At 42.6% G+C, this 27,439-nt stretch overlaps 1 protein-coding gene, 2 long non-coding RNA genes and 1 other non-coding gene across 4 annotated transcripts in view; all 4 read left to right on the top strand.

The window, feature by feature from the left end:
- The window catches only part of LOC138976114 (solute carrier family 15 member 4-like), a 31,140-nt gene extending 11,098 nt beyond the window's left edge, over positions 1–20,042 (top strand). The window contains exons 5-8 of the mRNA XM_070348938.1: positions 10,835–10,966; positions 12,599–12,854; positions 13,915–14,010; positions 18,045–20,042. Of these exons, the coding sequence (XP_070205039.1) occupies positions 10,835–10,966; positions 12,599–12,854; positions 13,915–14,010; positions 18,045–18,502 (942 nt within the window). The 3' untranslated portion in view covers positions 18,503–20,042. The remainder of the gene's footprint in view (positions 1–10,834; positions 10,967–12,598; positions 12,855–13,914; positions 14,011–18,044) is intronic.
- LOC138976124 (uncharacterized) lies at positions 3,638–5,742 on the top strand. The gene is made up of 3 exons (XR_011458883.1): positions 3,638–4,192; positions 4,483–4,643; positions 5,294–5,742. It is a non-coding gene; the product is annotated as an uncharacterized lncRNA (long non-coding RNA).
- A 109-nt stretch (positions 20,043–20,151) lies between the features above and the next one.
- LOC138976108 (uncharacterized) lies at positions 20,152–26,924 on the top strand. The gene is made up of 2 exons (XR_011458876.1): positions 20,152–26,055; positions 26,142–26,924. It is a non-coding gene; the product is annotated as an uncharacterized lncRNA (long non-coding RNA).
- Trnat-agu (transfer RNA threonine (anticodon AGU)) lies at positions 22,210–22,281 on the top strand. The gene has a single exon. It is a non-coding gene; the product is annotated as a tRNA-Thr (tRNA).
- Positions 26,925–27,439: the final 515 nt, after the last annotated feature.

The following is a 27,439-nucleotide window of genomic DNA, read 5'->3' as shown; positions in this document are numbered from 1 at the left end:
GGCACGAAGACAAAGAAATACACATTCATTACTCTTTTCAAACTTTCACTTACTGAAGTTACTGTTACCAGTGCCACTAGAAATAGAACAGAACTTAGCTTTGAGTTTGAATTTGAGCACTTTAGTAATGAGTCATTGGCCATGCAGGACATTCTTTATACTTCGTCGCTTGTTTCGACACTGTGCCTTCAGCTGATCTATGCGTAACGTCATTCAACGCCCAGTCTGTAGGCCGCAAAGAAAAGCGGTCTGCTATCAATGAATACATTCTCAGTAACGTTGTTGACATTATGTGTGTTACGGAAACGTGGCTCCGCGAAGCTGGAGACGAGGCCAAGTGTCGTGACCTCGCTCCCCCTGGCTACACCACCTCCTCCTTCCCTCGGTCGACTGCTACACGCGGGGGCGGTATTGCCTTCGTAGTTTCGGACAAACTGAGACCTCACATTAAACTCACATCTGACTTTCCGTTTAGTCACTCAACCTTTGAACTTGCACAACTGACTCTCTCCTTCCAGCAAAGAGTCGTTAACATTCTCACTGTGTACAGACCCCCGCCAAGCAAGAAGAACAAGTTTACGGATGCTAAGTTTCTGGAACAGTTACCGGACTTTCTTGAATATGCAAATAACCTACCAGGCTCGCTGCTTATTGTTGGTGACTTTAATTATCACTTTGACACTCCATCACACTTTTACACATCCAAAGTGCTTGACGTTCTCAATATGTTTGATCTGTGTCAGTCTGTTTCAGAGCCCACCCATGTACGTGGTCACATTGTTGATTGGGTTGTTTTCAGGGAAGAAGATGGTCTGGTTAAGTCGACGTCTGTTGAACCGTCCCTTTCGTCCGATCACTATTGTGTCACGTGCACTCTTGACTTCGCAAAACCCCCCTCCCCTAGAGTGTACAGGGAAGTTCGTAGACTGGCGTCTATGGACGTCGAGGCCTTTAAGGCCGACTTTCTTGCCGACTTGCCCTCACTGCCGTCCGCCGAACAGCTCTTTCGTGTTTTGCGTGCCATTCTGGACACACACGCCCCTTCTACCCGTCGTTTGGTCTCTAATCGTCCCCCCTCCCCGTGGTATAGCGGTGTGGGACCTGAACTACAAGACGCCAAGCGGGAGAGGAGGGGGGCGGAGCGTCAGTGGCGCGCCACAGGTCTAACCGTGCACCGGCAAGTATTTCAGGCGGCCAGAAACCGGGTCATCGCCATCGTCGACCATGCCAAGTCTGCATTCTTCTCATCCAAAATACTCGCATGCACCTCAGTCAAACAGCTGTTTAGTGTCACCAATGACATCTTAGGCAAGGTGACTTGTCCCCCTCTTCCCACTATGTTCTCTGTACATGAGCTTCCCCAGAAGTTCGCTGACTTTTTCACTGCGAAGATCGCGCTTATTCGCGAGAAGCTTGATTCTGCTGTTGTCCCGCCTTCACCGGTTGCCGATAGGATGTATTGTGGTCCAGCTCTGCAGCGTTTTGAGCCTGTCACCAGCGAGTTTGTAAAAAAGGTGTGTTTAGGCGCTAGTCCGAAAACGTGCGAGCTTGACCCCATTCCGTCCTCTCTGCTGTGTGATTGTATTGATGACCTTCTTCCATATCTCACTCACGTCATCAACGACTCTCTGACTTCCGGCTCATTCCCAGATGAATTCAAACCTGCAATAGTTAGGCCCCTCATCAAAAAACCTTCACTTGACAAGAATTCCTTGAAAAACTTTAGGCCCGTTTCGAACTTGTCATTCCTTTCAAAAATCACTGAAAAAATTGTCCTTTCACAACTTCTCACTCACCTAGAGCAAAACCACCTTCTCAACACTCATCAGTCTGCATACAGAAAAAACCACAGTACTGAGACAGCACTTCTGAAGATTGTAAACGACATCCTTCTTGGCTTTGACGAAAATCAGGTCTCCATTCTAACACTACTGGACTTGTCTAGCGCATTTGATACGATAGACCACGAAATTCTGCTCCACAGGCTTCAGCACTCCTTCGGTGTTCATGATCTGGCCCTTTCCTGGATTCGTTCGTACCTTACTAACCGGACGCAGACCGTTTGTGTCAACGGCATCAAATCTCAACCTTCAGCTCTCCAGTACGGTGTCCCGCAAGGGTCCGTGCTTGGCCCCATACTTTTCGTTCTATATGCCTCCCCTGTGTCCGATGTTATCAGTCGCCATGCGTTGTCGCACGAGAGTTTCGCTGATGATACACAGCTTCATCAGTCTGCCCCTCTTGCTGAAGTTGACGTTCTGGTATCTCGGACACAGGATTGCATTGCGGACCTCAGTGATTGGATGTCTTTAAACAAACTCCAGTTAAATAGTGACAAAACCGAAGTTATGCTGGCCTGTCCCAAGAAATTTCTCAATCACCCTTCTCTTCCTGCCTCTCTCACTGTCAACGAACTACCTATCTCTTTCTCTCCGTCTGTCCGCAGCCTTGGCGTCACTCTCGATCCAACTCTCTCTTTCCAAAAACACATCTCTAACATCTGCAAGTCCGCCTATCTAGAGCTGCGCAAGATTAGTTCAGTCCGTCACTACCTCACCACTGATGCAACCAAAACGTTAGTGTGTTCTTTAGTCCTCTCAAAGATAGATTATTGCAATTCTCTTCTGGCCGGTCTCCCTAAGTACCTTTTAGATAGACTTCAAAGGATCCAAAATAACGCTGCCCGCCTGGTCTTCAAATCTTCCAAGTATGAACACGCCACACCCCTTCTTCACTCTCTACACTGGCTGCCTATCACTAAAAGGATCGAATACAAACTCTCCTCTCTTTCTTTTGCCGTCGTTTCTGGTTCTGCCCCAGAATACTTCTCAGAACTCCTCAATCTCTACACCCCCTCTCGTCAGCTTCGCTCCGCCGCCGACACTCGACTCTTCCGACTCCCCACAGTGCAAACAAAGACATGTGGCGAGAGGTCCTTCGCCTATCAAGCCCCTGTGACCTGGAATAGATTACCTCTGCCTCTCAGACACACAGATTCTCTCACTACATTCAAGACAAATCTCAAAACACACCTCTTTCAGCGCAAGTGATTTTCCCTCCAGCATCTCCCCACCCACCCCATCCCGCCCCACCTCACCCCCTACCTAGTGCCTAAAATAACGTGTATATATATTTTCTGCGCTTTGTGTCAGCACTGTTTGTGTGTGTGTAAATAGTATTGTTGACACGTTTTTATACAGTAGCCTTATGTGGTTCTTGTGCCTAGGCTGTGTATTGGATTGTCATTGTATGCCTGCATCATTAGTTGTCAGTAATTATTACATGTGCTGATTGTTCTCTTTGCCTGCGCGCGTATAGTATGTTGGTTATGATTGGTCATAGTATGTTTGTTTATGTTTGGTCGTTATCTTTGCCTGTGCGTGTATTGTATGTTTGGTCGTTTTCTTTGCCTGTGCATGTATAGTTTGTTGGTTATGTTTGGTCGGTTTCTTTGCCTGTGCGTGTGTAGTATGCTTGGTCGATGTATGTATTGTAAAGCGCTAAGAGTAGACATTTTTCTAGAATAGCGCTATAAAAGTTTGCATTATTATTATTATTATTATACTTTATAGAGCCTCACTTGCACCCACGAAGAGTGCTTGCATTCGTCATTTGTAATATTGCCAACCAATATTATTTCCTTCCATACATTTAGTATTTGAAAATTAGCAAGTTTAACTAATTGTTTCTCTTCAAAGTTAAACTAAAATAATCAAATGTTGAATTGTATATTAAGTTATTTACTATTAGTATTACTTTATTAGACAAAAGTAATAATAACTACTATTACTGAGTACTATGCTGGTTTTTTTTCAAGTATCCCCTGGATACATGTGCGCAGTGAAGAGTAGCAAATAAGCAAATCTATATTTGTTTTATTTATATTAGCTATGCAGTTGGCGTCGCTAGAGTCAGCGTCGCCAGTCACCACGACAAATGTTCCTCAATTTGCAGCGAGTGTTGCCAGTTACTGAGTTAGTTTATTGCTTCATTCTTTGCTTGAAGCCTGATCATTTCTGTGCATGTGACATTTAGAGCAGATCCTAATAGCAGCTAGTGTCTTTTTTTCAAAAGCCTTGAAAGTTGAATGTTCTCACGTGTTGCTATGGGATTTTTTTGTTTTAGCCTTCATATGACCTCGATGGTGCACCAACACCGCGTGCAACAGTAGCGGCTAAGGCGCCGAGATCAGGTAACTAATTATTCCCTATCAAAAAACAAGAAAGGTAAGTTTGTTGGAACGTTTGTTATTGACAAAACAATACATTCACAAATATATATTAAATTACAACAAACTACCGTTCTTGGATTTTGATTCTGAATTTTGGAACGTTGGCAGTCTTTTTGTTTATGGATTTATTTAATTATTCCCCAACAAAATTATGATGTGTCTGCTCACTTTTTAAGTGCCGACAGTTTTGGTTAATGTTTTAGTAACATTTTTTATTTATACATGTGCATAATTGGTATTCTTTTTTTCAGTTCTAACCACAGCACCTGGCCTGCACTGAAGCCTGCAAGGCGAATGCAGCTGCACTGAGGGAGCAGGTCAAGGACCTGCAGGCCAAGGTCACTACTGACTAGCCTGGAGGCAAGACAGCGCGAGCTGGAGGGGGAGCTGATGGCCAGCTATGCTACACAAGGTATGTTAGGTATGATAGCTGCATACCTGCCAACTGCTACAATGTTTGGCGTAGCATGCTCCGATTTTGCAGCTGCTATGCTCAACAACAAAATGACAAGCATCCAAAATGTTCACTTATCCCTCGACAATCAATAATGAACATAGCGTAACTAGCCAAGTACTGATGCCTGGGTACCACTCCGTTATGACTCGGATGTTGTCCACGTGACTTGCTTAATAGCCATTTGTGAATTTTGTTGCAAGCATTCGCATACTGCGACTTCTGTCTTGTGTGTGGCGCACGTTAAATGTCAAAGCAGCACCGCCCTGATATGGCCCTTCGTGATCGGCTGGGCGTTAAACAAACAAACAAAAAATTCAGATCTATCACTGTAAAAGAAGGTTCTAAAAATTAATCACTATCACTTCTGGTACTTACAATCTTATAAAAAAAATCTTGATCTCTTTTAAAAAGTTAAAAATCTTGTCCGGGGGAACATCCCGGATCTGAAGCAGACAGAGATGCATTCAATTGCACAAGTGGTATTCTGCTGGTAAAGTTAAAGAAAAGACTTCAAGTACAGAGGTTTGGATGGATATTAATATTTTTCTTGCAGGCTTTAATTTGAATTATAATTTTGTCTGAACCTGCTGAATATATCATTTCAGCTTACACCGTGGCAAGCAATGAGGGCAGCTCGTCGGCGAGGATTAGGACGGTGCTGCGGAGCAAGCTGTCAGCAGCCATTTGTAAAGCTAAGAATTCGAAGTAACTTTTACGTCCTGATATAATATATTATTGTGCCATGTGCCAGGACCTATGGTTGTTTGGATGTATGGACAGACTTTATTTTCTTTTAGATCTGTTTTCTTTTTTTCTCTGTGGTATATTTTTATCTAGTCACGTTCTGTTGTATGTACATCAAATTGTTTCTCTCCTAAAATTGGTTTGTGATTTCTAGTCATGCGTTTATCTAGTCACGTTCTGTTGTATGTACATCAAATTGTTTCTCTCCTATTATTGGTATGAGAGTTCTAGTCATATTTTGTCTGTGGTGTCTTTATGTGATCTCCACCCATGTTCTATGGTATGGAAACTTTGATGAGGGTTATTGAGTCACTTGAGAAAATGTGACTCTATGTAATCGGTCAGTGTTAGTCTGTTCGGCCGTCCGGCCGGCCGGCCGGCCGTAGACACCACCTTAACGTTGGACTTTTCTCGGAAACTATCAAAGCGATCGGGCTCATATTTTGTTTAGTCGTGACCTCCAATGACCTCTACACTTTAACGATGGTTTCGTTGACCTTTGACCTTTTTCAAGGTCACAGGTCAGCGTCAAAGGAAAAATTAGACATTTTATATCTTTGACAAAGTTCATCGGATGTGATTGAAACTTTGTAGGATTATTCTTTACATCAAAGTATTTACATCTGTAGCCTTTTACGAACGTTATCAGAAAAACAAGGGAGATAACTAGCCTTTTCTGTTCGGCAACACACAACTTAACGTTGGGCTTCTCTCGGAAACTATAAAAGTGACCGGGCTCAAATTTTATGTGAACGTGACTCATTGTGTTGTGAATAGCAATTTCTTCCTGTCCATCTGATGCCTCATATAATATTCAGAACTGCGAAAGTGACTCGATCGAGCGTTTGCTCTTCTTGTTTTTTTGTGTACTGACATATATTTTTTTTCCTTTCTATCTCCCCCCCCCCCAACCCCCTTTCCCCCTCTCCCTCCCTCCCCCCACCCCCTCTCCCTCCCCCCACCCCCTTTTTTCTGTGGCTATTTTTATAAACCTCTGGGGAAGTATATTATTGGTATACTTTTAGTACATTTTTGGTATACCTCTGCAGCAGTACATAATCAGTATACTAATGGTACATTCTTTTTTCTGTGGCAATTTTTCTTAAACCTCTGGGGAAGTATATTATTGGTATACTTTTAGTACATTTTTGGTATACCTCTGCAGCAGTACATAATCAGTATACTAATGGTACATTCTTTTTTCTGTGGCAATTTTTCTTAAACCTCTGGGGAAGTATATTATTGGTATACTTTTAGTACATTTTTGGTATACCTCTGCAGCAGTACATAATCAGTATACTTATAGTACATTCTTTTTTCTGTGGCAATTTTTCTTAAACCTCTAGAGAAGTATATTATTAGTATACTTTTAGTATACTTCTGCAGCAGTACATAATCAGTATACTTATGGTATATTCTTTAACTTCTATGGCAGTATATTATTGGTATGCTTTCAGTATCTGTGAGGTATGTCTCCAAAGCAGCAATTAATCAGTACAGTTGCAGTATATTTGTGGTACATTTGCAGTATGGTTGTGGTATGCTTGCATGCAGGTGTAAAAGTTAATACATATTTTTCTGTAAAGTTGAACACTATTTGTTTTAAATTTGCATTGTGTGTGTGCATATATAGATATAGATATACACATGGATTCATGTGAATGCATTGTTATTTTTCGGATATTAAAAGCTGAAGATTGCCACTGCAAATTGTTTTGACTTTTCTCAGTTTTTCTTATTTACAAATGCTAGCATTTGCCCTAAAACTTTCATGGTGTGCATGTTAACAGCACATATTCAGTATATTTTCAGTACATGTTGATACTTTGAAAAGGGAAGTACGTTTTCAGTACTTGGAGGTATATTTTTGGTATCTTTTCAGCATATTTTCAGCACGGTTCCAATTTGGTACATTTTCAGTACGTACCTTAAATGTGCTGCAAACGTACCAAAATTGTACCTCCTGCAGTACAAAATAAGTATACTGCATTTGGGTAAGGGCGCGCTAGCTTGTTAAAAGACACGACCTTCTTCCCAGGGGTCAATGACCCAGTTTTTGCCATGAGAGGTGGTTCCCCTGTCATATCTGAGAGAGGAAACACTTCCTGCATCGGGGTCAGTGACCGGTCAGTGACCGAGTTTAACAGAGTGGAAATCTGTGTGTGCGGCCAGATCAAAGGCAGGGCAGTACCTAGTAGCTGAAACATGCATTATCACAAGTTGTTTGACTGGTACTCAAGCGGTCTCTTTGATTTTTTTCGTATTTCATACACGGATTAGGCGCTTCGTTATACAAGACGCAGGGAAAAAGTCGCGCCTTATGACCCGGAAAGTACGGTAGATATGATATGTTTGGATTAAAAACACGCTCAGAAAGTTAAAACGAAGAGAGGTACAGGAAAGTGTGCTATGAAGCATAGCGCAACCGCTACCGCGCCAAACAGGCTCGTCACTTTCACTGCCTTTTGCACTAGCGGCGGACTACGTTCATCTTACGCGACTTGTTATTCCTTTTCACAGATTGTCCATGAAATACAGTGTGCTTATTGCCTTTTTGACTCACCTGAGTACTTACTTTAGTACTTCACTTTATTGTCCCATTGCTGGAAAATTTGATTCACTTCCTCCCATTGGAAAGCTAGCAGTAACAGAGTCACACTAACCAGGTGTGTGCATGTTTAGGTGTAATCTGCCACCTTTTTACATTTAGTCAAGTTTTGACTAAATGTTTTAACATAGAGGGGGAATCGAGACGAGGGTCGTGGTGAGTGTGTGTGTGTGTCTGTCTGTGCGTGTGTGTGTGTAGAGCAATTCAGACCAAACTACTGGACCGATCTTTATGAAATTTTACATGAGAGTTCCTGGGAATGATATCCCCGGACGTTTTTTTTCTTTTTTTCGATAAATACCTTTGATGACGTCATATCCGGCTTTTTGTAAAAATTTAGGCGGCACCCTCATTTTTTAATCAAATTGATTGAAAATTTTGTAAAGCAATCTTCGACGAAGGCCGGACTTCGGTATTGCATTTCAGCTTGGTGGCTTAAAAATTAATTAATGACTTTGGTCATTAAAAATCTGAAAATTGTAAAAAAAATAAAAAATTTATAAAACGATCCAAATTTACGTTCATCTTATTCTTCATCATTTTCTGATTCCAAAAACATATAAATATGTTATATTTGGATTAAAAACAAGCTCTGAAAATAAAAAATATAAAAATTATGATCAAAATGTGCTATCCTCAGCGCAACTACTACCCCGCTCTTCTTGTCAATTTCACTGCCTTTGCCACGAGCGGTGGACTGACGATGCTACGAGTATACGGTCTTGCTGAAAAATGGCATTGCGTTCAGTTTCATTCTGTGAGTTCGACAGCTTGACTAAATGTTGTATTTTCGCCTTACGCGACTTGTTTTTTATTTGGTGTTTAACGTTGTTTTCAACCACGAAGGTTATATCGCGACAGGGAAAGGGGGGAGATGGGATAGAGCCACTTGTCAATTGTTTCTTGTTCACAAAAGCACTAATCAAAAATTTGCTCCAGGGGCTTGCAACGTAGTACAATGTATTACCTTACTGGGAGAATGCAAGTTTCCAGTACAAAAGACTTAACATTTCTTACCTACTGCTTGACTAAAATCTTTACAAACATTGACTATATTCTATACAAGAAACACTTAAAGGCATATGTACGCGCTCCTGTGTTTACAAAGTGTAGTTTGCCCATAATCGATGTCAAACGCACCATAAGACCATATAATGACGATATGTCACCATGCGCGGACCATAATACATGCACTACAGCTTGTTCTAGCCTCTGAAAAAGTGAGGATGTCAACAAAGCCGCGGTGTTAGCTCCCTTGCATCAACGTTACATGTGTTGCCAAATCTATAAATAGGACGATCCAGATCAAAATGAAAATTAACATATCTCAACATTGAAGGGGTCCTAGACCACAATAATTTGCAGGGAACTTAATTTAGCATGTCTCCAGCTGTTGGTAAAGCAATTAGCGTGTATAGTCATCGAGTACATATGCCTTTAACAAGGGTAAAAGGAGAAACAGAATCCGTTAGTCGCCTCTTACGACATGCTGGGGAGCATCGGGTAAATTCTTCCCCCTAACCCGCGGGGGGGTATCTGCCACCTGCACTTATGGCAGAATGACCGAGGTCTTTTACATGCCACAGTGGTGACACGGGGTCAGAACATGGATGCCGTCTCTGAGTCTGCACATAAAGTTGACCCGTGTCCGTCCCGGCCCGGATTCGAACTTGTGACCCGCTGGCCTACTTAGTGATAATACTAATAAGTATTCAGCAGTGTATTCATCTGTATGGATGGGCGGGTGGCCAGTGGCTATCCGGCCAGCCGTCCATGACCAAAACCTTGACGTTGAGCTTTTTCTCCAATATTGAAATCTTCTATATTCACAAAAGGTTTTCATTACAGAGACCGTTGTAATACACATGGAGCTTTTCTTGCTGCAAGGGCTGTATTTGTTACTGTCTTTGTCATACCTATCCAGAAAAAGGTTTTGTTGTACGAAGTGTATGTGTACGATATGTAGAGCTGTTTGAACAAATGGATGTCATCATGGAATTTTCGCGTAATTCGATTCTTGGGGATTTTAATGTTTTTGAGCTTTAAACAAAGAAAATCATTCTCCGTGAATCGTTTCTCTTAAATACGATTGACAATGCATGATTTAACATTCTTTGATCTTTCTATCCATACCAAGAATGAATATAAACACTATTTTATGATCCGTCGCGATATAACCTTCGTGGTTGAAAACGACGTTAAACACCAAATAAAGAAAGAAAGTATTTTATGATAAAAATAATCAGTTTTGTCCCTCTCCTGATCGAAAAGCTGTTTTAAAGGAGTTACGTCAAAATTTCACGATGATGTCGAAATGTCGATGAAATTAAAACTATAAGTACTCTACATGAATTGGGCGGGGATATAGCTCAGTTGGTAGCGCGCTGGATTTGTATTCAGTTGGCCGCTGTCAGCGTGAGTTCGATCCCAGGTTCGGCGGAAATTTATTTCACAGAGTCAACTTTGTGTGCAGACTCTCTTCGGTGTCCGAACCTCCCCCCGTGTACACTACATTGGGTGTGCACGTTAAAGATCCCACGATTGACAAAAGGGTCTTTCCTGGCAAAATTGCTTTGGCACAGTTAATAATTGTCTACCTATACCCGTGTGACTTGGAAAAATAGGCCGTGAAAGGTAAATATGCGCCGAAATGGCTGCAATCTACTGGCCGTATAAAATTTCATCTCACACGGCATCACTGCAGAGCGCCTAGAACTGTACCCACGGAATATGCGCGATATAAGACTCATTGATTGATTGATTGATGAATGACATGCCGAGCTGTTTTTGACAGATGCAGACAACGTTCCTGCTGCAGGGATTACACATGCGCCTGTTGATGCCTTTCGCATCTCGCATGATGAACGACACCACCATGGATCTCATCAAGCTGCAGAACACCACTGTTGCCCCAGGTCAGCCCCAGGTCAGTCACATGAACGTAGTGTAACATGTACAGAAATCCAAAATAGATTATGATAATGATAATAATACGAGAATTTATAACATGCACATATCTCACCACAAGGCGACTCAAGGCGCACTCATACACAATCTTTCGCAGTAACAACACAAGCACACTCGTATACACTTAAGCATAAATTACATGAAGATGACGAGGCAACAACACAAACAGAGACACGGCACTCAAAAGTAAGCATGAAAAAGAAAAGAAAATGTCAAATAATAATTATGACCATGGCTATTTACAACTGCTCTGATTAAGGCTTGCGGGTGAGGTGGGTGGAGGGAATGGAACCCCTCTTTAACGCCTTCAAGTTCAACAATCTGAGAAAATCTGCCATGCGTTGCTCAGAATCACAATAGCCCGCTCAGAGAAAAGTCGCTCTGGATTGGTCTATGCAACGGGCTCACAACGAGGCAAATCGCTTCACGAAGGCGACGAAGAAAGCACGATTGCTGCGAGATATGAAAAAAGTTGTACTTCTTAAACTAGTAGACGATTCGGTCAGTGAAATCGTCAGAGAGAACGTGGTTATGATGGGAAATTTAGCTGGGGTAGTCCCTGAACCTTGAAAAGCGGTGGATCCCTCGGGTTACGTCGAAAACCACGCCGAGAAGATCGTAACACGCTACACGGCATCGCAGTGTAAACACCGCCGCCATCTTGGATTACGCAGCGCGCGGTGGGCGAGCATATACCAAAGCCGCTCGCCGAGTGCTTCGCGAGCGCTTTCCTGCACTGCCCTAAGAAACGGCTTTTTGTCATTCGCACTGCGGGCGATCCGTGGCGAACCGCTCTGAGCAACTCATCTCAGGTCTTAATATGGAGCCAGGAGGGAGTCTTAACCAATTTCCTTCTGTAGCATGAAAAGTATCTCTGTCAGTTTCAAAATTGAACAAATGGTGGCAAAGTAACTACTGCGAGTTTTCCGAAATTATCAATGCTCCAAACATCGCAGGAAGCATTGTGTACAGTGTGTGTTTTAAGCCCGCTACTAACTACAGCCGAACCACGCCGAACTAGTTCTGCGAACGTTTGGCGACGTCATCAAATCAGGGGGTTCCCCTAATTTTGGGTTGCAGTGGTACGGTTCGCCGTTCGCCGATATAATCCTGCAAACGTTTGGCGTGTCATCGGCGAACTGAATTTTCATTGGTTGAATATTTTTGTATCTCCATCTTGAAGAGTGACGATACTGACGGCTATAACGCTGTCAACCGATCACGAGTCTTCTCACGTGATATTTCTTGATCATATGACCGGTATCGCCGATACATTTCGCCGCTAGTTAGTACACCGAACCAGGCACGGTGTAACGTTCGCCGAACGTTCGGCGACCTAGTTCGGCTTGGTTCGGCTGTAGTTAGTAGCGGGCTTAAGGGATCTGCAAATGGGAGCTCGAGCGGGCAGTATTGGACCCTCTGGTGCGGAGGATTAAAATGGGGGTACATTTACAGATGCTATGAACAGGATATCTGAAAAATCAAGTGGAAATCTTACTCTCACTCTATTACACATGTCGTATGCATTTAGAGCGCTTCCTTCCCTTTGTTATTCAGATCTAAAACAAAAACACATTTCGTTTTCTTTCAGCTGGTTGCAGCATGGTTTTCCCTGTTTGATGTCATCATGCTAGTTTTCCTCCTCCCGTTGTTCGACCGCATCATCTACCCCTGGTGGGAGCGTCGCCGTGGCAACCCTGTCAGCATCTCGTGGCGTATTATGCTGGGCATGATATTTGCTACCGCCGCCATGGTGGTGGCTGGGGTGGTGGAGCATTTTCGTCTGAAGGCGTTCTGGCCGTATCCCGATCTACCTTGTATCAACGCCTCTATTGATCAGGAAATCGGTAAGTGGCCAAAATTAATTCAGTAAAAATTGTCATCCTGCTAAATGTATTATTGCAGGCCAGCTGTTAAGTATTTATGTGTTCAGGTTTTCTCCGGAATTTGATTTTGAATACATAATTGGTGGGTGAGGGAGGGGAGGAGGGGGTGGCCATAGAAGTAAAAGCCCACTCGTGCAGACGAGTGTATGAGGGAGTCGCAGCCCACAAATGCAAAAGAAGTATTCAAGTTGAAGGATGCTCTTAATATCCTATGCAAAAGCTTGGAAAGATCTATGGTGATTTATGAGATTGTTTCTATGGAAAGGAAGTACAGTAAAACCTCCCTCTAACAACCTTGAAAATGTCTAGAAAAATCGGTCGTAAAGAGGAGGAGTCTTTATTGGGAATATGAGGGTAGAGTTTTGTCAAAGGGAGGCAACTGCTGGTCTTTGATTATTGATTGAATCTGGGTTTTTCCCAATTCCAGACTTTTTGAGATTCTCATCACGGTGTTACCTTTGTTTATTGTCTTTGTTATTTTAACTCTATCTCTATCTGAGAATGGCAAAGGTCAGTTAAAGGGTGAAAGGCTTCCGTGCCCAGAAAATCGGAGGTTGTCGTTTTTTTTGAAGGGTCGTTATGGGAGGATCACCTGCATCTGTGAATGAGTGATGATGATGAGGAGAAGGGCGCAGCGGCGTAGGTTGTGAGTTCAAATCCCGGCCGCCTGGTGGGTTAAGGGTGGAGATTTTTCCGATCTCCCAGGTCAACGTATGTGCAGACCTGTTGGTGCCTTATCCCCCTTCATGTGTACACGCAAGCACAAGACCAAGTGCGCAGGGAAAAGATCCTGTAATCCATGTCAGAGTTCGGTCGGCTATAGAAACACGAAAATACCCAGCATGCTTCCCCCAAAATCGGCGTATGCTGCCAGAATGGCAGGGTAAAAACGGTCATACATGTAAAAATCCATTTGTGGAAAAACATGAGTGAACGTGGGAGTTTCAGCCCATGAACGAAGAAGAAGAAGAAGAAGAGGTGAGGAGCAGAAAGACGATGACGGTGTGTGTTACTGTTGCAGGCAAAAGTGTGTACCAGGCGGCAGACTTCAGCATCTTGTGGCAGATACCACAGTACGCTCTCATCGGCCTCAGTGAGGTCTTCACCAGTGTGGCAGGTATGTAAACTTTTTTTGTTGTCTTCCGAGCGAGCTTCTGGACAATTCAGAGCTGCCAACTGCTACACTTTTGGCATAGCATGCTACATTTTATTATCACGCCAAGCTTAAAATTGCTACACTCAAACAAATAATCACAAGCATGCAACAGTTCGCTCTTTCTTGTGAGTCCTGGTACTTATTTTTGATTCTCACTCCGGTGTAGCGGTTATGGGTCATAAAACATTGTCAATACTAACAAGAGGCGAAGCCTTCAAGGCTCACGTAAGAAATCTACAAACAGTAACACAAACTCAATCACTCCATCACACATACACACACACAGTAAGCATAGGTGACACGGTGCAAGAGTGCGAGACATTAGATCTAGATCTGTCTATCTGTAGCCTACTTACGGGGACACGACTGCCAGATGGCCAGATTGACACTGCGCTTTCGACAGCGCTTCCTCGCGCAGACACTGGAAACACGCTGTGCAGATTAACCTGTAGGAAATCTCCTTTGGTATCTTCTTTATCTATTTTTCTGGAGCTACGAAACCGAACAATGTGAAATCGTCTTCTCTGAATCGGCGAACTGCAGCTCGGTGATAACTGTATCTATACCACAATCCTTCACGCGATCTGACCTAACCTTGACCCCTGACCTGGTCTACATACCACACACGACACAAACCAGTCAGCTGTTTTTATCCCCCCAAAACCCCTCACCACCCGTTTTCTTTGGATACACACTTTAACTACATACGTGCCGACAAAATGTTGATCATTGCTTCAATACTTTGAAGCTGTTGCTTGAATAATAACCAGGTAAAATTAGTATTTGGGTGTTCAGTCAAATGTTAAAGTTTCTACCACAGACATACATACATAGGCACGCATGCACGCACGCACAGACAGACAAAAGTTAGCATCGCATAGGCTACACTTACATGAGCCAAAATGTGGCACTGCAAACACTCTCTATGGATAATTATGTTCCTGCTTTCTAAATAAAGTTTAACAAAATTATATAATATTGCACGAAATCGCATAAATGTGGGTTTTGGACAATGCTACACTTAAACACCATTTGCTACGCTGTAAATTCCAAAACATTGTTGCTTGTTACGCTTGAGGCTTTACAAGGGTTGGCAGGTCTGACCATTTTTCAGATCAGTTAACTTTCTGTATTACAAGTGTTTGTCTGTCTGTCCTCTTAGGAGACCGCTGGGTCGAAGATCAGTGAACGTAACGTTTTGTTTTGATATAAATATAACGTTCCAATAACATACCTTTCTTGCGGGCGGGGATGTAGCTCAGTCGGTAGCGCGCTGGATTTGTATCCAGTTGGCCGCTGTCCGCGTGAGTTCGTCCCCATGTTCGGCGAGAGATTTATTTATCAGAGTCAACTTTGTGTGCAGACTCTCATCGGTGTCCGAACACCCCCGTGTGTACACGCAAGCACAAGACCAAGTGCACACGAAAAAGATCCTGTAATCCATGTCAGAGTTCGGTGGGTTATAGAAACACAAAAATACCCAGCATGCTTCCTCCGAAAACGGCGTATGGCTGCCTAAATGGCGGGGTAAAAAACGGTCATACACGTAAAATTCCACTCGTGCAAAAAAACCACACGAGTGTACGTGGGAGTTTCAGCCCACAAACGCAGAAGAAGAAGAAAAATACCTTTCTTGTTTTTTTATTCTGAATTTTGGAATGTTGACAGTGTTGGTTTTTGGATTTGCATGTGCACTCATTTGATCATGTACTGTTAGTTGAGTAAACTGATGCAGTCTGGAAAAACACTCAAGAATCCATTCTCATGTGAATCAAACAGGTATGCAAGTTGTTAGTCACCACTGGCATTTTAAGTGGAGTAAAACTATAAAGCAATGGTACTGAAATAAATGTATCTGGAACCTCCAAACCAACAGTGCTAAATGAAGTTTATGTGGGATTAATAACACGTACAGTCATTAAAAATGTGTTAACACAAGATAATTTTTCAAGCGTCATCTCTATTAGCATTTAAGTCATCTTGCGCTTCAGCTTCTATATAACTTAGCTTTTTAAGTCATCATACGCTCTAGTTCTTATGCTAGTTCCCCCAGTTCTCCCTTTACTTTTTGTTTGTTGTTTTGTTTGTTTTTGTAATGCAGTGCTCGGTTTTTCTCTCTGAAACATTTGATGGTATCTGCGCAGGTCTGCAGTTTGCTGTGTCGGTGGCTCCATGCTCGATTCTGCTAGTTCCCCCGGTTCTCCCTTTACTTTCCTTTGTTGTAGTTTTGTTTGTTTTTGTAATGCAGTGCTCGGTTTTTCTCTCTGAAACATTTGATGGTATCTGCGCAGGTCTGCAGTTTGCTGTGTCGGTGGCTCCATGCTCGATTCTGCTAGTTCCCCCAGTTCTCCCTTTACTTTTTACATTTAGTCAAGTTATGACTAAATGTTTTAACATCGAGGGGGGAATCGAGACGAGGGTCGTGGTGTATGTGTGTGTGTGTGTGTGTGTGTGTGTGTGTGCGTGTGTGTAGAGCGATTCAGACCAAACTACTGGACCGATCTTTATGAAATTTGACATGAAAGTTCCTGGGTATGATATCCCCATACGTTTTTTTCATTTTTTTGATAAATGTCTTTGATGACGTCATATCCGGCTTTTCGTGAAAGTTGAGGCGGCACTGTCACGCCCTCATTTTTCAACCAAATTGGTTGACATTTTGGTCAAATATTGTTCGACGAAGCCCGGACTTCGGTATTGTGTTTCAGCGTGGTGGCTTAAAAATTAATTAATGACTTTGGTCATTAAAAATCTGAAAATTGTAAAAAAATTATTTCTTTTATAAAACGATCCAAATTTACGTTCATCTTATTCTCCATCATTTGCTGATTCCAAAAACATATAAATATGTTATATTTGGATTAAAAACAAGCTCTGAAAATTAAATATATAAAAATTATTATCAAAATTAAATTTTCGAAATCAATTTAAAAACACTTTCATCTTATTCCTTGTCGGTTCCTGATTCCAAAAACATATAGATATGATATGTTTGGATTAAAAACACGCTCAGAAAGTTAAAACGAAGAGAGGTACAGAAAAGCGTGCTATCGTTCTCAGCGCAACGTACTACCCTGCTCTCCTTGTCAATTTCACTGCCTTTGCCGTGAGCGGTGGACTGACGATGCTACGAGTATACGGTCTTGCTGCGTTGCATTGCGTTCAGTTTCATTCTGTGAGTTCGACAGCTACTTGACTAAATGTTGTATTTTCGCCTTACGCGACTTTTTGTTTGTTGTTGTTTTGTTTGTTTTTGTAATGCAGTGCTCGGTTTTTCTCTCTGAAACATTTGATGGTATCTGCGCAGGTCTGCAGTTTGCTGTGTCGGTGGCTCCATGCTCGATTCTGCTAGTTCCCCCGGTTCTCCCTTTACTTTTTGTTTGTTGTAGTTTTGTTTGTTTTTGTAATGCAGTGCTCGGTTTTTCTCTCTGAAACATTTGATGGTATCAGCGCAGGTCTGCAGTTTGCTGTGTCGGTGGCTCCATGCTCGATTCTGCTAGTTCCCCCGGTTCTCCCTTTACTTTTTGTTTGTTGTAGTTTTGTTTGTTTTTGTAATGCAGTGCTCGGTTTTTCTCTCTGAAACATTTGATGGTATCAGCGCAGGTCTGCAGTTTGCTGTGTCGGTGGCTCCATGCTCGATTCTGCTAGTTCCCCCGGTTCTCCCTTTACTTTTCTTTGTTGTAGTTTTGTTTTGCACTGCTATTTTTTTTCACTCTGACAAATTTGATGGTGCTTGTGCAGGTCAGTAGTTTGCCATGTCAGTAGCTCTGCGCTCGATTACGATAGTTCCGCCAGTTCTCCCTTTACTTTTATTTGTTGTTGTTTTGTTTGTTTTTGATTTTCTCTCCGACACTTTTGATGGTATCTGCAGTTTGCTGTGTCAGAGGCTCCACGCTCGATTCTACTAGTTCCCCCAGTTCTCCCTTTCCTTTTCTTTGTTGTTGTTTTGTTAGTTTTAGTTTTTCTCTCTAACACATTTGATGGTATCTGCACAGGTCTGCAGTTTGCCGTGTCGGTGGCTCCACGCTCCATGAAAGCCATCATCATGGGACTGTTCTACCTGTTCTCCGGAATCGGCAGCTTCATGGGCACCGCCATCATTGCCAGCCTCAGCTCCGGTAACACCTGGTTCCACTCCAGAGACTACGGCAACATCAACTGCCGCTTGCCATGCACCGCCAAGGACAACTACGTGCACCAGAGCTGTCATCTTGACTATTACTTTTACCTGCTTGCCGGCATCGAGCTACTGGGTGCTCTGCTGTTTCTTCTCGTTGCCAAGGTGTTCCAGTTGGACGAGCACCACCGGCACAGCAGGAGTGCGAACAATCTTGTGGAATCTGGTCAAAATTTCCTGGACTCCACCGGCTTACGCCATGGGCGGGGCGGTCACGACATGCCTAACTCCATTCAGCGATATCTGTCGGAGGATGCTGCTGCTGCTTCGCCCTGATAGTCAGCTGCGAGGGGTTCGAAAAATCTTGTGGATTCCGGCAGAAATGTTCTGGACCTCACCAGCTTACGCCATGGGCGAGCGGTCGCGACATGCCAAATTCCATTCAGCGATATCTGTCTGAGGATGCTGCTGCTGCTTAGCCCTGATAGTTAGCTGCAAGTGGTTCGAATCTGTGGTGCTTAATTCCTATTTCGGTCTTGTGTGCTGTGTGATAAGAGTACAGAAATGCAGAAAGGTGGGAGTTGTTTGTTTGTTCGTTCATGGGCTGAAACTCCCACGGCTTTTACGTGTATGACCGTTTTTACCCCGCCATTTAGGCAGCCATACGCTGCTTTCGGAGGAAGCATGCTGGGTATTTTCGTATTTCTATAACCCACCGAACTCTGACATGGATTACAGGATCTTTTTCGTGCGCACTTGGTCTTGTGCTTGCGTGTACACACGGGGGTGTTCGGACACCGAGGAGAGTCTGCACACAAAGTTGACTCTGAGAAATAAATCTCTCGCCGAACGTGGGGACGAACTCACGCTGACAGCGGCCAACTGGATACAAATCCAGCGCGCTACCGACTGAGCTACATCCCCGCCCGAAAGGTGCAAGTGATCATGGATGTTTTGTGGATGCTTCACCCATTTTGTGTGTGTGTGTGAGAAGGTGCCCATGCATATATATTCAGGCATGATGAGAAAATATACAAGGTCAAAATGATCATCAGTGTTTCACAGAAACGGTGACAGAATTCTCAGCCTTGATGAGGAAACAACGAAAAAGATGCACACGTTCAAGCTTGTTGGAGCACAGAAAATTAAGCTTGTGGGCATTCACTACTTTTAAGAATGTGTAACGATTTCAATGTTATGTTGTTACATTTTCACTACTTCATTTTTTGTGTGAGAGGAAATGGAAGAGTTAGGATGGAGTGAGGTAGGTCTGGATGAAAGAAGACTATCATCTAATACATGGCAGTGGTGACTTCAAACATTCTCAGTCAGAGTGTCAAACCAGACGTGCACCCATAAAATATGCAGCGACTCTGCATTACTGAAGCGCAAGGGACTTTTGTTTGGGACAAGCAGAAAACATTGATATTATTCTGCAAAATTCCTCAAGACTAACTCATTTGAAAATGCTCCTGGACACACGCAGAACAGATTTTGACAAGTTGATTTATTTTGACAAATAAATTACACAATTATCATGCAATAGTGAATGCAGACCTAAAACCACGTAAATGCGTCAAAGAGGGAACGTTTGTTTGTTTGTTTGTTTGTTTGTTTGCTTAACGCCCAGCCGACCACGAAGGGCCATATCAGGGCGGTGCTGCTTTGACATTTAACGTGCGCCACACACAAGACAGAAGTCGCAGCACAGGCTTCATAAGAGGGGACATGCTAAAGGCCTTAACTTGAGATCTAACTTTCTCATTTTATTTCTCGGAAGGGTAGGGAGGAGCTACTGTGGGCATTATACTCCAAGCAGCAAAACAGTCAGCCTTTTTGGGTGAAATGGTACAGTGGAACCCCCCCCCCTTTTAAGACCCCCCCCCCCCTTTTAAGACCCCCCTTTTAAGACCCCCCCCTTTTAAGACCCCCCCTTTTACGACCCCCCCCCCCTTTTAAGACCCCCCCCCCTTTTAAGACCCCCCCCCTTTTATGACCTTGCCTTTTCAGACTTTCCGTTCATAACCTCTGTAAATTCACCTCCAATTTCAGACTCCCTCCTTTTGAAGACCGGGTTTTCTCCAGTTTTTTAAAGTCTTAAAAGGGGAGTTCAACTGTACCTTCATTGATTTTTGTTGTTGATCAAACACAAAATGGATGCTCTGCATTCTTACAACGTTAGTTCGAATGCATTTCAAATGGGCTTCTTGGTATACTTCTGCTTAACTTCGTTCATGTAAATACATGTGGGACATAATATAATGCTAGTCTGAATTCCTAGCTGCTTGGTCTTCTAGTTTCATAATCTTTTTCTACTGTGTCGATAGGGATTCCTCATGTAAACATTTCTGATTATGTTATCAGACAGCCACTGTTCTTCCTTGGAAATAATTAACGATGTAAAACGGTCATACATGTAAAATCCCACTTGTGCAAAAAACATGAGTGTATGTGGGAGTTTCAGCCCATGAACGAAGATTAGATAACTGCACAGATATTTGGAATAGTGATTTTCCAGAAAGTTGGTGTAAATTTGAAGTACATGTACATGTACATGTACATGTAGTAGTGATGCAGAGAGAAACATGTCCTTTTTTTGTTTTTAAATGTACACTTGTTGCTATCTTTTGAAAACATTGATCATGCAACTCTAGAAGCTTTTATTTTACTTTCAACAGCGTTTGATGATGCCCTGTATATTGCAGAGGTTCTTATGTAACTCAATGAGCTTTCATGTCTGCTGAGTCTCATTTCTTTTTATCTTAATTGATTTGATGCATGGTTGCACCTGTGACTGAGTGATATATATTATTATTACCAATTCAGTGCCCCATATGGCTTTTTGACCAATCAGGACGGATTCTAGGTGACCCTCTAAATGTTATAACTTTCAGGCCCTTTTTGTTTATCAAGCTAAAAATGAACAAGACAAAGTAAAAATTTAAATCAGCAATATCAGTGTGATTTATTCTAAAGAATGACACTTCAAATGCTGTCAGATAATACTCTCTTTATCTAAAAAATACCGAAAAGCAAGTTTTGTTGGTGGGTGCTTTACGGAACAGCGAGGCACCGCCTATCCTCTGAGTGTGCAATGCCGACTCGCTCACTTGAAATCTAAATGATCAAAGTTCGGAAAATCAAGTGAAATTGGGTCACTCGCTTTACGTCAAATGTATCTTTACGTCATTTCCCATCCGTCTGGAGTCGGTTCTAAATCTGTCGCTCTCTGTTAAACAAGAAAAAGCGAAGCAACCGAAACGCATGTTCAACATGGTTTGTTGTGTGTCAAACGCATTTGACCTGTGAATATTCATCACGTAAGGTGTGTTACTCTGATTGGCTGACCCAGGTCACGAGAATTCGTTGACTGACAGGCATAATCAGGTAGGAGCGCTCCAGTTCCCATTGCGGCTGTTCAGTCTAATTCGCGGGGTTGCTTCGAAATTTCTTTTGGTCGAATTAAACGGTAATAAAACCGTTATTTCTAATATGCTGACTGTTAGCAAATGATAACAGACATGTCCCACAAACGATATCAGCATTCTCCTAAAAGGCTCATGCTTGATATCTTTTTTCTCGACATGTCTGTTATCATTTGCTAACAGTCAGCATATTAGAAATAACTCATATTAGTGATGTGTGGCCTCTGTGGAGGACAATTATGACACCGTCATTCATAATCTGGATGTCAAAGCTCACGAATTTGATGAAAATGGTGGTAAACCCATTGGAGTCACAAATCATTAAAATGCTGTTCTGGATTTAAATGCTCATTCGGAAAATATTCATAATTTGTGTAAAGTGTTTGAGATGATATTATGAAAAGTGAGTTCAGTGATGCTCTTCACTGAAGATACATGTAGTCAGAGAAAACTGGCAGGTGTGGTATTATTGTGTGTCCATTGTTCTATGAACTCAAAAGGAAGCAGTGTATTTGAAACTTGGAAGTACTATTCGGCAGTACATAAGCTATTTTAACAGGTTGTTCTTTGTTTATATGACGACTTTGACTTGTTGTTATTTACCTGACCAGGGATCGCAACACGGTGGCCTAGTGGTAAGGCATCCGCCCAGTGAGCGGGAGGTCGTGGGTTCGAACCCCGCCCGAGTCATACCTAAGACTTTAAAATTGGCAATCTAGTGGCTGCTCCGCCTGGCGTCTGGCATTATGGGGTTAGTGCTAGGACTGGTTGGTCCGGTGTCAGAATAATGTGACTGGGTGAGACATGAAGCCTGTGCTGCGACTTCTGTCTTGTGTGTGGCGCACGTTAAATGTCAAAAGCAGCACCGCCCTGATATCACCTTTCGTGGTGGACTGGGCGTTAAGCAAACAAACAAACAAACCTGACCAGGGATGGCCAAATCGTCCGCCCAATCGCCAGGGGCGAGCAAAAAATTGGCCGGGCTAGTAGAAAGCGCCTGGCAACTCGCCCGGCTGGCCAGTGAAAAGTCTGGTCAAATACAACACTTGTGGTTGTGATATCAAGATTTAAAGCCATAAAACACTGCAGATGCAGTAGCTGTGGTATGTACCGGGTCAGTGAAATGTCTGGCGGGCTAGTGACTTTCTTGAAGTTACTCGCCCGGCTGGCAAGTTAAAATTGTGAGATTTGGCCATCCCTACCTGACTGTCTTCTTTTTTTTCTGTCAATGTATCATATTTGTTAGGAGGGTATGCGTGTACAAATGCTTCCCACACCAGGACAATTACTATTGTCATCATTTTCACGAGTTTTCATTCACAAACACCTGGCAAATAAATCTCATGTTCCCCATGCAATGAATCGAGGTGGTGAATGGGTTTGAGCTTTCAGGTGAAACGTGGATTGTCAAAGTAAAAGCCAATCAGGCTGATTGTTTGATGTGTGGAACCATCGCGGCTTTGGATTTGTGTTTCCGAGGACAACGATTGTAAGCATTCACTCTCAAAGACCCAATCAATGTTGATAATTACCGCGGCAACTCATGGTCAATTTGCAACTTATCTCTGTAATCGCAAAATCCACAACGAAAAGTCATAAACACTTAAAAAAGAAAAGAAATATGCTCAACACTTACTGAACTCGCACGTATGATCGCAGCTCTGTAAATTTTCAGACTGGAAGAAAAGCGTCTACAAGCTACGTTTGACGTCACATACAAGGTTGACGTGTTATCTCGAAATACTGTGACGATGCTTTGTGGCCCGGAGTTGGATTCTAAAAATTCGTCTCCCTGTGGGTTATTGCGCATTTTGTTGCACAACCAAAATGATGACAAAAACGATGTTTGGTGGCTTGTCGTCAGACCAGCATTTTGTTGTTGGTCCTCGGGGAGCATAATTATTGCCTTTTGTCTCATATTTATCAACCGCGGCCTTCGGCCTTGGTCGATAAAGATGAAACAAAAGACGATATGGTCCCCTTGGACCAACAAAAAAGCTGGTCTGTCAACAAGCCACCAAACATCTTATAATGGCTGTTAATATGCTGTGTGTTGAATTACAGTGGAATCCCCCTTTTTACATTTAGTCAAGTTTTGACTAAATGTTTTAACATAGAGGGGGGAATCGAGACGAGGGTCGTGGTGTATGTGTGTGTGTGTGTCTGTCTGTCTGTCTGTCTGTGTGTGTGTGTAGAGCGATTCAAACTAAACTACTGGGCCGATCTTTATGAAATTTGACATGAGAGTTTCTGGGTATGATATCCCCAGACGTTTTTTTCTTTTTTTCGATAAATACCTTTGATGACGTCATATCCGGCTTTTTGTAAAAGTTGAGGCGGCACTGTCACACCCTCATTTTTCAATTAAATTGATTGAAATTTTGCCAAAGCAATCTTCGACGAAGGCCGGGATTTGGTATTGCATTTCAGCTTGGTGGCTTAAAAACTAATGAGTGAGTTTGGTCATTAAAAATCGGAAACTTGTAATTAAAATTATTTTTTTTATTAAACGATCCAAAAACAATTTCATCTTATTCTTCGTCATTTTCTGATTCCAAAAACATATACATATGTTATATTTGGATTAAAAACAAGCTCTGAAAATTAAAAATATAAAAATTATGATCAAAATTAAATTTCCGAAATCGTTTTAAAAACTATTTCATCTTATTCCTTGTCGGTTCCTGATTCCAAAAACATATAGATATGATATGTTTGGATTAAAAACACGCTCAGAAAGTTAAAACGAAGAGAGGTACAGTAAAGCGTGCTATGAAGCACAGCGCAATCGCTACCGCGCCAAACAGGCTCGTCACTTTCACTGCCTTTTGCACTAGCGGCGGACTACGTTCAGTTTCATTCTGTGAGTTCCACAGCTTGACTAAATGTAGTAATTTCGCCTTACGCGACTTGTTAAACCTCCAACAATCTGAGAAAATCGATTCTTAAAAAGGAGGGAGTCTTAAAATGGGGGGACATGTACAGAGGTTGTGAACAGAGAGTCGTGAGAAAACAGGGTCTTAAAATGGAGGGAGTCTTAATTTGGGGGGTCTTAAAAGGGAGGTTCCACTGTATATTCTTTTTCTTCTATTGTGTGGTAAGTTGAGAACTTGTTATGATAAACTCTTGATTGCCGATTTCAACAAAGTGTCTTGTGTGTGTGTTGAACTACATCAACACCAGACTTATTTGCCATGTTATATGTACAGTTTCCACAGTTTATGGCACAATGCTGAAACCGTAAGGGACAAAAATCTCTTCAATGCTAGTAGAGATAGAGAAGACGGCAGCACTGCAATTTGAGGAATAGTTTGTATAATATGGCACAATGCTGAAACCGTAAGGGATAGAAAATCTCTTCAATGCTAGTAGAGATAGAGAAGACGGCAGCACTGCAATTTGAGGAATAGTTTGTATAATATGGCACAATGCTGAAACTGTAAGAGACAAAAATCTCTTCAATGCTAGTACATGTAGAAATAGAGAAGATGGCAGCACTGCAATTTGAGGAATAGTTTGTATAATATGGCACAATGCTGAAACCGTAAGGGATAAAAATCTCTTCAATGCTAGTAGAGATAGCTCAGTTGGTAGAGCACTGGACTTGTGATCGAAAGGTCGCAGGTTCGAATTCGGGCCGGGACGGACACGGGTCAACTTTATGTGCAGACCCAGAGACGGAAGCCATGTCCCACCCCCGTGTCATCACAATGGCACGTAAAAGACCTTGGTCATTCTGCCATAAGTGCAGGTGGCTGAATACACCTAAACACGCAGACACCTGGGTAGCGCGACTCCGTTGCTGCTAGCTTTCCACTGGGAGGAAGCGACCCGAATTTCCCAGCGATGGGACAATAAAGTAATGAAGATGAAGAAGAAGATGAAGAAGAAGGCAGCACTGCAATTTGAGAAATAGTTTGTATACATACTGTTTGGTGGCATTTTGACTGCATGTAAATCCTTGTTGGCATTTTATTGACTCATAAACTTGTGCGTGTGGTAAGGGGAGGTATTGGTTGTTCTTCTTAGAGTTTATATCAGTAGCCTATAGCTTTCACACATTTTTGTATGACATTTTAGCATAAGATTCTTTAAACTGAACTCTAAAGCTTGGAAGTAAAAAAATGTCTCGGGCCCTGAATGTGTGCATCTATATATATATACGACTAGTGTCTGTGTGTCTGTGTGTCTGTTCGCGATGCACGGCCAAAGTTCTCGGTCGATCTTTTTCAAATTTGGAGACCGTATTCAGCTACACCCCGGACACAACCTCATCGATGAGATATTTCAACACGTGCTCTCAGCGCACAGCGCTGAACCGATTTTGGTTTTTCTGTAGATCCACTATATCCATTCCCAGTAACTCTTCCTTATCTTCTCCAGTGTTTTGTTTTGCGCGTTTATCTCCCTTCCTTCGTGTGGCGTCAATCCATATTCCCGTTACTACGTTACTATTTTTAGAAGGTCACTGCACGTTACTATTTTTAGATCTCCCTTCCTTTGTGTGGCGTCAATCCATATTCCCGTTACTACGTTACTATTTTAAGAAGGTCACTGCACGTTACTATTTTTAGATCTCCCTTCCTTCGTGCGCCGGCAAAGCCGGCGTACACCCGGCAAAGCCGGGTCCCAGGCACGGCCTGGTATTCGGCTCTACTTCTTCCCGGCGAAGCCGGTACCCGGCGAAGCGGGTAATCATATAGTTTGTTATATTTGTACAGTGTGCTGGGTGACTATATTAATTTTTTTTTCTCAGAATTTTATAAAGATAATCAGGCTCGTGGATGATCAGCAGGCATGGGAATGGTCCTCGGATCCGCTAATTTCAGAGGATAAAAAACATTTTCAGAGAAAAAAAACGTAACAATTCGCAAGAGCGTTTTATAAGCGCAAATCGCTCAAGCGTCTTTAAACAGAACGGCTCTGAATGCCGAAAAGGTTATTGACTGCAGTTCGTTTCGGTGAGCCAAGTAGTTGATTCTGATACTGACTTTCAACCAACTTCCACTGGATTTGGTCTAGTGTGTAGATTTGATCATGCCTGAATTTTTTTTCTGGCCTCCCCCCCCTTGATTTCACAAGTTTTTCCTCTTAGCCATTCGCATGCCTGGATCAGGAATAACAGTACATGTATCTTTCGCACTGTTGTTGTTGTTTTTCTATTTACATGTATAGGCAATGCTCTTGGCTGCTTAGAGTGAAAGGTATTTTTTCGCTTGAACATTTGCCTTGTCTGTGTGATTAATGTTCACTTATAGTCAGATGTTGAAAACTGTGCTGGCACAAAAAATTTGCAATTGTTATGACTGTCGTTGGCGAAATGAGTAATATTACAGTAATACTGACATGTGTGTGCATGAGTGTGCAGGCGGTTGTGTGTGTGTGTGTGTGTGTTTCAGCAACTGTTCCATTCACCTTGTCAGAAATTAAATACATGTATGTGTATAGTAATCCTTCCTCTTGCATCCTCATCCCCACCCCGACCCTCCTCCCTCATCCCACCCCTCCCCTGTCCCACCCCTCCCTCTCCTCACCCCCCCCCCTCCTCACTCCACCCCCCCCCCTCCTCACTCCCCCCCCCCCCCCAAAAAAAAATTCACCCGCCAAAAATCTGAATCATCATCCCGCCAACCTCCTTTTCATATATTCTGCTGACAGTCTGTGATGACGTAAAAATGCTTGCAGGACTTGTGAAATAAACTATGAGAAGCATTGTCGGTTTGAACATGTTTTTCCATGATTTGGTACGGAATGTGTGTGCAGTCTTTGTTTTTCTGCTCCTTAAATTAATGATTTCCCAGGTCAACTTATGTGCAGACCTGCTAGTGACTTAACCCCTTTCGTGTGT

The sequence above is a fragment of the Littorina saxatilis genome, linkage group LG9, assembly GCF_037325665.1.
Source record: "Littorina saxatilis isolate snail1 linkage group LG9, US_GU_Lsax_2.0, whole genome shotgun sequence".
NCBI classification, from domain to species: Eukaryota; Metazoa; Mollusca; class Gastropoda; order Littorinimorpha; family Littorinidae; genus Littorina; species Littorina saxatilis.
Note: the sequence above shows the minus strand (reverse complement) of the source record. Positions and strands in the feature narration are given on the sequence as shown.